An 11061-nucleotide genomic window follows, 5' to 3' on the forward strand; every position below is an offset into this window, starting at 1 on the left:
AAGCTACTGAACGCGTCCTCGGGTTGCGGATAGAGGGTCCCTGTACCAAGGGTTTCTGCTGAATATGGTTACAAAAATTAATAGACAGTCGCGGAAAATTGTCCAGGGATGGTCCCGAGGGAATTAACCCCTAAGTGAAGGTGTGAAAACCATGCCGAAAGCTAAATGGCACCTGGATGAGGTGTGTAGAACGGTGACTTTGGGATACCGGGCGACCTCTCAGAGCACGCAGCCTTATCCTTGCATGCGGGCTCTGCAAGGATGGACGAACCCCTTTCCCTAGCTCCTCGTGGGAACAACAATGACAACACCAAACATAGTTGTAGTTAGTGCGGTTCAAAACAGGAGAATGCGCAGGGTTCCCCACAATGGGTCGGCTAACAATGCCGACCACTCTAGAGCTAGTGGAGCCAATGAAGATGGATTCAATGCGATGGATCGGCGGAATCTCGGGACCTTTAGGTGGACGGAGCGACTGAAGAACGAGTTGCTAGAGTGCTACGATGCGAGTATAACACTGCTAGAAAAAGCCGACAAAAGAGAAAGAGAGGCGACACTCAGAACAACCGCGGGAAAGCATCTGATAGAGGAAAAATCCTACCTTTGGGCTATCAATGATTGTATGTATAATGCAGCAAGAGCTTTGGCCGATTCAAACCGTAAAACAAAACCAACGATTTATTAAAAGACCAAAAGACGAATGCATCGATTCGCCATAAACATAGACTGGGTAAGACAGTACGCGTTCCGCGTATCACCGTTATTACTTATTAAGTAAAAACTGCTGACCATCAGGCAGTATTTTAGAGAGAATTCTACGAAGTGCAGAATAGACTGGACGAAGACTCAGAGAACATAAATAGCTTTAAGGGGCTGTGTGATGCCCTCAGAACACCTGAGGAAGAATGCCCACCCATTACTACCGAGAAGGTTAAAAAAGTATTAGGAGAGATGAAGAACTAGTCTGCTCCAGGGCCAGATTGTATTAAGACCCATCAGCATTTGGCCCTATTTTCACCTCATATTTAAAGCCGGAAGAGCCAATTCCGGTAAGGTTGGTGGAATGGCGCACAATAGTCCTGCCGAAAATAGGCAACTTAGCTGTGTCTGCAAAGATGCAGCATTCTACCAGCGTGACCTATCGGTGGCCTGGATTGATTATCGGAAAGCTTTCGATTCGACCTCCCATAGAATTATCATCTGTCTTTTGGAAAGCTTAAAGTTTCATCCGCAAATCTTGAGGTGCATAGAGAGAATGATGCCGCTTTGGAAAACCAGATTTACTATCTCATCTGGGAAAAATCGTGTGACAACTAACAAGGTCACCTTTCAGAGAAGTGTCTTTCAGGGCGACACCATGAGCCCACTCCTCTTTTGCCTTACATTATTGCCACTATCTCTAGCACTTCGTCATTCCGACGAGTACTTTTGCGGCAAACATGCAGATCGAAAGTACAAGGTCACTCATGTATTTTACATGGACGATCTTAAGATCTATGCTAAAAACAAAGGGCAACTACATCTAGCTTTAGAGACTGTCGAACGATATACTAACGAAATGGGATGGGAATTTGGGTTAGACAAATGCGCAATGGTTTATTTAAAGCGAGGAAAACTTAAGGGCATCCCTGAAAATCCTGAGCTCGTTGATAGAAGCGCTATATGACGCCTTTGCGCTGAAGAGACTCATACATACCTAGCCGTGCCACAGAGCCGTATTCTTTCGAACTGTCGGCGAGGAACAAAGTATCTGCAACGAACATGCTTGCTGTCCCGGTAGTACTATATTCATTTGGTATAGTTCCATGGACGAAGAACGAGCTCAGATCCCTTAATAGCGGGACAAGAAAGGTTATGCACATGAACAAAAGCATGCATTTTAGGTCTTCTACTCCGCGACTCTACATCTAACGCCGTCAAGGTGGTCGCAGAATATTGAATCTTGAATGTCTTCACAACAGGATTATTCTGGGTACAGCACATAGAGCACATAAGCGTAATTATTACTATTACATTCAAATTATAAATCTGCCTTTAAAAGTTTTCTATAGTACATATTCACATATAATATGTCTTTTATGCAGTTTTATAACCTGGTCAAAGTACAATTTAAAAAATGAAATTAGATCAATATTTCGTGAAATAATCCTTCACGAATATTTCGGAATTTAATACCAACGTACCGTATTGATCTACTATCTTCTTTTTTAAGCATAGGGTAAGAACACAAATTCTTGGCATCCTCCCAAATGTTGGCACCATTCTCTAGATGTTATGAACTTATAAGACAATAGAGATAAATAGCAAATTGTATTTTATTATTATTTTAATTGTGCAGACATTTTTTCGTAAAAAGCATTTATTCATCTAATGCTAAACAATAACTCATGTGTTCTGAAATTAAAAAATTCAGCCTTGTTTCCAGGCTCAATTACTGGCGCTATGCTTAAAAGAAGTAAGTCATTATATTTAATAGTATATGTTATTTAGAAATAAAAGTAAATTCGCAACCTAGCGATGTAGACTTAACCACAAATCAGTCTAATGTTTGACTCACAACTAGTCTGTCCAAAAAAAGTACTGCCTGATTTACATTTAGAAAAAAAATCTCGGATGTAATTTTTAACACTTATAAAAATGTGTTAAATAATAATGAGGCTGATTTGAATAGTGTAGAGAGAAAATAAGTATTCTGTTATCAGTTTTCAGGTAAGTATCTAATTAATAAAACATTACACGAACCTGCAGATTTCAGACGAAAAGCTAGTTCAACCTAACATTGTACAAGAAATTGCTTTACAATGTGTAAAGAACGAAAATATGCATGTTTATTTGCGACTCCCTTTAAACCCAAAAAAAAAGGAAGGCAAATGAAGGAGAAAGGCATCTATGCTTTAACATCGCAGGCATTGAGAGATGAGGAATAAGTAAAAATAATTTGAAAAAAAATAAAGCCAAGACTAAGAAAGCTAAAAAGCAAAAACGAAAACAGCGAAATAAATTTTCAGAAAAAGCTCAAGAAGATACAAGTAGAAAAAAGTTAGAAACCGAAAAGAATATCGAATAAAAAAATTAATCTTTAATTATCAACGATTTTATTGATTCTGCTAAAGGAGTCACTAGAAAAAGGAAGTTGAAAGCTTAAGACACTAAAAAAAAGAAAATCAATTTTCGAAAAATACCGATTATATTAATTATGCTGAATCAATCAAGAGAAGCCGTGAAAGACAAACTCTGAACTTGAACTAGATGGTTCCTGATAATTAAATAATTTAAGTCACACTATTATTTTATAAATGAAAAATAATTGATCAAAAATGTTTCTCTTCACTATTCACTTCTTAGTGATTCTATTAAAGTTTAGTTTAATCTGATTCCTTCACCATTTCCTCTTCATATGACTGAGGTGCCAAGGATTGCATCAAATCTGCCAAGAATTAAATTTTTAGACCAACGAACTAATTTTGGTTATTTTTTCAGTTTCGAATATATATATTGAGGTAAATTAAGCTCAGAATTGTATACTCTGTTATATTAGCACTCCACATATTAGTATCACATTTATCCCACATACAATTTTGGACATTAATAGCTTTCTCAAAGCCTGAAGTTCGCTTTAACCTGCCAACAATTGGGTACTTATTATTGATTTCCAAAGTGATATGTTTGTTAAAAATATCGGTAATTATTAAACAATTTGATATTTTGAAATTTAGAAAACTACATTGTATTCTAGTCTAGCTCGTTTTGACAAGCCTCGAAAGTCGAGGCTAGAAGTTTTTGTGATTTTTTTCTAACGAGTTGCAAGCGATCGAATTGAGGGTCGCGTAATTTTGACGCCTACTTTATAGTCTGGGAGGGAACGGATACAATCAAGCCTCCTCAGTGACCTACAGTGATTATGTCGTAACCTGCTAGGAAAACTAAAATACTATTAACAAATGCTCTGATAACATGAGATCATTCAGGATGCTTTGAAGATGGAAACAGGCTAGCTGGGCCGGACACTTTTCAAGCTGGAACTCCGAAAACCGATTTTCGGAGAAAACGCATCTTCCGTTAAATTTTAAATCACAAGGATAATTTTAACAGATATACCACTGCTTAAAGTATAACTTGCCATCGACATCGCCAAATTGAATCTTTAGATCTTTAGACCTTTTTTTGTAAAATTGCACATGATATAATCTGTGGTTCAATGTGTAAAAAAATATTTTTACAATAACTTGATCCTGAATCAGAAAAACTTTTTCAATTTTAAGGTAGGATTTTTTGTGTTGAAGGTTGTGATTTTTAATTAAAGGATCAGCAATTCATAAATGTCACATAACGTAATGATTCGTGTAAGATTTTAATGAATCCAGATCACTAGCATTCTCAGTCTATCCGTAGAAAGATTAGGAATTTTGTGGTAATGTTTCCGTATCAAGAAAAGGAACTCGATCTGAATGATATCATTCGCACTGACTCGACTGTAGATTTTGGTCAGTGTTTCGGTTGGTAAGACCGTTAACATTGAATCTGCTGATTACTCAGGTTGACATTTGAAATTTCGCTTGTAACCAGAAACTTCATGAAAAGGTTTTGAAGGATTTTTGAGCTTTAATAACAAAACCGTTTCCCAAAATGTTTCATCACGTTACGTTTCCATAAGTATGAATTTAAATGTGCCAAAACAGCAATTTTGTACACTATAATATCGAATTAACTTCAAAGCTAAGAGTGATAGGCTAATCATTTAAAGTAAATCAGATTCAACATGCAAAACGATGCGAAAAAATTAACGTTTAACAAATTCAAGTGTCGATTTTTTGTAACCTCTCTTACAATAAAAGTGCAAAAATCCTATTTTATATTAAGATTATTCTGTAATGAATCTATTGGTATTTATAATAACTTTGGGACGTCCTCAGAATTTAAATCCTTTTAAGACAATTCTTTACTCGCAAATTTTTTTTGGGTTTTTCTATTTTTCTTAATTTAAAATATGGACAGATATCGTGATTTCTTGATACCAAATATTGTAGTAATTTTTTAATAGTATTTATTATTATTTATCATTTATCATTTATTTTATTTAATATTTATTAGTTATTATACTTATTGTTCATTTGATTATAATTTCCACATTAGCCACCTCGAGCTGTCTTCAAGAGATGACCCCTTTCAAGATGAGTCTTTTTATTTTCCTTAGAAATTCTTTTCACTTTATCTCAACACAAAGCAGGTTTTATAATAAAGCTAGAGAAGGAAATAAGTTCAATTTTGATGATTTTTTATGAAATAAAATAAAGGATGTTAAAAATTGGATTTCAAATTCAGAAAGATTTCACAAAACTATGAACCAAAGATATATCATTATCGAATAAAAATCTGCATTGAAAAATGTCATATTATGAAGGGAAAAGATTTGTTTATAACACGGCCACCATAAGATCGATTTTAGGTGATGTGGGCGATATCTAAAATATGTCTTTTCAGCATTGGCCTTGACATTTTTTCTCAGGGTATTGAGGGCACTTAGGGTAATTATGGTATTTAAGTATCGATGCAACCTATTTGCACTGATGACTGGTTGACTTATGACTCTTTGACTAGTGTGATGAAAAATAATATGTGACACACGGCCCCTAAGTATCACTTTGCCTCACCTAAATTGCAGTACTCGGCTGAAAAAGTGCCATCTAGGGTCCTTGTATCAAAAATAAATATTTTTTGTCATTAAAAAGCCTTTTTGAGATAGATAACTCATAATAAAATCATTAAGTTGATTTAAGTTCAATTAGACATATGTAATATTCAAAAATTTCCATATAACATTCAATAGAATTCTATAGGGTACGCGATTGAACAGTTTTATGATCGAAAGCTATTTTAGCACTCATCTAAGGTTCGTTTTGAACCGATAATTATCATGTGAAATAGTTTTCGTGGATGACATGTGCACTTTAATTTAAAGGCTTTTTTGAGGAATAATGTGATTTTTGATTATTATGTATTTAAAGACAGAAAAAGGCGTAAGAAACTTTAGAAATAGGGGTTGAAAAATTATCCCTTAAAATTGTTTAAATGAGCAATTATAATCCGAGAATTTGTGCATACGCAATTAGAATCCATAACGGAATCGGTTTCAAAGCGTAAAATTCTTCAGAGTCACCTACTGAGGTCTCAGGGTACTGGCCTGTGACTTATATAATAAAGCAGGATGTCACTGATGTCGTTGGGAGTGGAGAACGAAAATGCGTGATAGTGGGGATGGAAATGTAAATGTTGGCAACCTTGCCCACACGGGGGTGTGAAGCCTCCGCTTCTGGGTCGCCACCGCATGGTTTTCAGGTCCATCGGAGTCGGAGCCGCCCGGTGGTGGGGTTGTCGTTGACGTCGCCGAAGTCACACCAGCCGCCCTACGCGACGAACGCGAGCTCTCATGAACCCCTGAGCTCACCCTGTGATAGTGCTCGTTAGTCACACACGTTAAAAAAGACAAAAAGAGAGAGATATAGAGGCAAGATAGAGATATTCAGTAGAAGTACATATGGATGGGACAGTAAAGTACTTCATTTATGCTTTACAGCGTCAGTATGCAAATTTTAATGAAATCATTTAATTTTCAATAGCTATCTTTTCTTTCTTTCAAACTATATTTACATATTATTTATAATCCGGCTTGCAATTTGAGTAGCCTTTTAGGACACATTAACGTTTAACAGCTGCAACATTCGCTGTATATGTTTACTTACCGTCGGTGCCCGTCGCAGTCCAAGCTGGGAACATATTTTTAAATATTCATATTTTCCAATGTGCAACAAAAACCGGTATTGTACACTTTAAAATACTCCAACTATTCTTAATGGTGTTGGTTTTATCAGATATTGCGATGTGCATATGTCAATTTCAAACCTATGTACTTAAAATTTTAATATCAAGCAAACAATATTAGAAATATATGGAAACGGTAAAAAATATTAAGAATGCCTACTTTCAAAGCAGTATTTTAATTTTAAAATAGTTAAAGATAAGCAAGCGTATATTTAATAATTAAACACCATTAAAATGTCACATTAAATTTGCATATTTGCTGAAAACCAGCAAGTAAGTATCCTTCTGTTAAATACTTAAACGAAAATGAAACTTATTGAAGTTACGTATTTAATTGAATTTGGTCCAAGCTAAGTCTGTGAATGTGTATTGCTATATTAAAATTGTTTGTAAAATTTCGATTTCAGTTTTTCAAGTGGCAACGGTTCCAAACAGTTTAATATAAGGTGACCTTACATATATCGTATTTAAAAGAAAATTAAGTCACAGAACGTGCACTTGCACGTGGAACATTATCGTTAGCACCAAATCAAATAAAAAACAGAGTCGGGTGTGATTGAGCTGCCGGATCGAAGAATGGCACATAAACTTATTTCGCCGGGAGTGGGGAGGCCCCTGGAAGTTTTCAACAGCATTTTCGTATTTTAACTTTTAAAGACTATAACTAGATGTAGAATTTCATTGCGCATCTTTTTTCCCCCAGGCAAAAAATTGTAGCTGTTTTATTTTTCTAATTAAAGCCAACAAACTGGCTTTTCTGGAAAAATCAATTTTAATTCGTTTTTAACTTTGACTCGTGCTCAGTCAGTCAATTTTCAGGATTTTTAAATAAAATTTTTAGAGAATGTAGTTCAAAATGTCCTTCGACTAAAAGAGCAAAATGACCTTAAAAACTTATTTAAGAAAAATTGTTGTTAATTTTTTTCTGGTGCGTGGCGCTTATCGGACTTCTCTAACTTCCAGCGTTTCGTTTATCGAGCGAATTTTGAGCAACGAAAAACTTTCAGCGAGAAAGTTGTTAACAACAGTACAAAGAAGTTTTCTGGAAAATTTTAGTCCAATCGAATTTATATTCCAGAAATTATTAACGTCTTAAGCCGATAGCAGCTAGGCGACTCGCGCGCGGACTGCAGCGAGAGTCTTAGATCCGATTTATAATACAGTTCACCGACGCCAAAAGTAAAAACTAATCAAGTAATCAGGTAATATCAAAGGATTATGCATGAATAAACAATAGTGCATAATTTGAAATAATTTAAAAATGTAATATTATGTTGAATAGAATGTTTCTATTTTTATGACAAACTAGACAAAAGTAAAACAAAACATTAACATCTAATAGTTGAGATTCGCCGGATTCTTTAATTCTGCGAATTTTTCAATACTTTAAATTTGTAGAATTGAAAACATTGAAATATCGAGAAATTTCCATTGTTTTTCGTTCCTGTTGTAATAGAGCATTAGTATTTGTTGTCTTCTGAAAGAGAAATGTCACTGGATTTTTAATTTTTTAACAAAAGTGTCGTCATATGATGTCAGAGCAAGCAAATCCTAGAGATAGGAGAAGAAGTAGATATAAAGAACAGTGGGAGGAAAATTTGCGAAAAACTAAGAGAAACAAGGTATAAATTGTATATACTAAAAAAATTCAATAAAAAAATATGTCATAAAAATAATAGCGATAATTTTTGCACTGTAAATATCAATTTATAAATGTGAGATAGTTTACTCTGAATTTAGATCAGTAAAATTTTATTAAAAATCAGTCACAGTCAGTGAACGAACGAGTTCTCACTATTTTATCAGCGAAATGTCCTTTATTTCTTTCAGGGTGAAGAATATATATCTGTTTCAAATAAAATCCAGAATGCAAAAGTTTTCGAGCCTGTTAAAATCTGCTGTAAACGTCTGAAGTGTCATGAAAAAATTGGAGTCTCAGAACAGAATACATTACATTCGAATTTTTGGCAATTAGCTGATTACGACAAGCAGAATATTTTTCTAAGTAATATAATGAAATGCGAGAATCCATCATCTGTAGATCTTAGTGCTAAAAAACAGAGGTTAATAAAGTGGAATTTTGAATTTCCTCATGAGAAAAAAAGTATTGCTGTTTGTCAGCAGTTTCTATGCGAATTACTAGGCGTAGGAATTAAAAGATTAAGGGTTTTACAAGGGAAAATTTTAAATAAAAAAAATGTATGCGATACCAGAGGTAAACACACTAATCGTAATGTAAAATTAAATGCCAATGTGAAAGACCTAATCAAATTCACTGTTATAGTTTGAGACATCGTGAATCTCACTATAAAAGAGAAGGAACTGCTTTAAAATACTTTGAAAATCCGGAATTAAATTTAAGTACTTTATATAACCTATTTCTTTACTACTATCAGCGCGTCACACAAGAGGAAGACATTCCTTTAAGCAAATCTTGCTACGCTAAATATTGTAACCATTACGGAGCACAAAAAAAGCGAAAGATTATTTGAGGTTTAAAAGAGATCTTTTATTTGAAAAAAACGTTCTATGTTGCGAGTTCGATTACGCTCAAAATTTACGATTAGCAAAGATTCCCGTCAATGATCAGTTTTATAAAAGATTATTATGGCATTTTCTTTTTAATGTCCATGTACACAATACAGATAAAAGTTACATGTTTCCATACTTCGAAGAGCTTGTAAAGAAGAGTGCGAACACGCTGTGTAGCTTTCTATATCATACAGTAAAAGAAGAATTTAATTCAGAACGTCACTCTAAAATAATCCTTTTCTCGGATGCTGCCTCTGGACAAAACCGTAATTATACCATGTTTACATTTTTAAATCTATTATCAATGGAACTAAATGTTGAAATTTTACACGTATTTCCTGTCCGCGACCATTCATATTGTATATGCGATGGCAATTTTGGAATGTACGCTCAGAAGGAGAAAAAAATGAAGAGAATTGAAACGTCATTCATTGAAATGTTATTCAGTATCATCCAAGCGGAAAAATCCATGTTTTTAAAAATTATAATAAAGAAAATCCTTCTGCTTAAGAAGTGAATTTAGCTATTGAACTTGCAACTCTTCCTAAGTTACCTTACCTCCACCTCGAGTAGGTAGCAGTATAGCTAAAATAAAACACGTTAAAAGTTTAATGGTTTATCTTACAGAAAAAGGAAGCGTGTCCTTGAACAATTTTTGTCTTTAATTGAAACTAAGCCTTGTGACAGTAAGGGTCTAAATATGACTTCCGACGATTATAGCTGTTCTGAATAAAAAATAATTATTTTGTTTTTTCCAGAAACGGAATGTATATATCAAAGCGAGCAAGGATCTCATTAGTAATCATAAGTTTAGAAAGCATAATATTCATATTAAAGACGCAAGCATATTTTAAAATTATTATTAAATAAAAAATATAAAGAACTTACGAACTAAAATAAATTTTTTCCCAACTTCTGATTCTGCGGATTTTCAGAGATTATATAATTTTGTTAGATTTGTCTCAAAAAGGGAACCATGCTATTGTACATAATATTAAATTGAAAAATTATTATACACTATGCACTATTATTTATTTATGCATAATACATTGATACTACCTGATTACTTGACTAGTTTTTACTTTTGGCGCCGGTGAACTGCAATATGAATCGGATCTGAGACTCTCGCTAGAGCCCGCGCACGAGTCGCCTAGCCGCTATCGACTTATGACGTTAATAATTTCTGGAATATCAATTCGATTGTGTTAAAATTTTCCACAAAACTTCTTTGTACTGTTGTGAACAACTTTCTCGTTGAAAGTTTTTCGTTGCTCGAAATTCGCTCGATAAAAGAAACGCTGGAAGTTAGAGAAAACAGTTAGAGAAAACAAATGCGAAATGAAATTCTACATCTAGGTATAGTCTTTAAAAATTAAAATTCGAAAATGTTTTTGAAAACTTCCAGGGGCCTCCCTACTCCCGACGAAACAAGATTATGTACCCTTCTTCGATCCGGCAGCTCAATTGCAGAATAGAGGCGTTACCTCGTTTCGGCTGGCAAAACAGTTTTTTCGGCAATAAACTATTAGGATCTTTAAATAAACTATGAATAAAGCGATTTGACAAAGCAGAAGTTGAAATTTATTGTGACTTTCGTTACTGCGATGTCTTAAATATGGGTATGTCACGATTTCGGAATTATGGTATTTAACTCACCGTTTAGGGGACAATGACAAAATACATGATACCTTTTTCAGGAACTTCTGACCC

General features: G+C 34.3%; 1 protein-coding gene across 1 annotated transcript in view; it reads right to left on the minus strand.

Annotated features, from left to right (window-relative positions):
* Positions 1 to 11061, minus strand: part of LOC117182227 (calcium/calmodulin-dependent 3',5'-cyclic nucleotide phosphodiesterase 1-like) — a 1276250-nt gene that overhangs the window by 112651 nt on the left and 1152538 nt on the right. The window contains exon 9 of the mRNA XM_033375310.1: positions 6279 to 6446. Within this exon, the coding sequence (XP_033231201.1) occupies positions 6279 to 6446 (168 nt within the window). The remainder of the gene's footprint in view (positions 1 to 6278; positions 6447 to 11061) is intronic.

Source organism: Belonocnema kinseyi, chromosome 10 (genome assembly GCF_010883055.1).
Source record: "Belonocnema kinseyi isolate 2016_QV_RU_SX_M_011 chromosome 10, B_treatae_v1, whole genome shotgun sequence".
NCBI lineage: Eukaryota > Metazoa > Arthropoda > Insecta > Hymenoptera > Cynipidae > Belonocnema > Belonocnema kinseyi.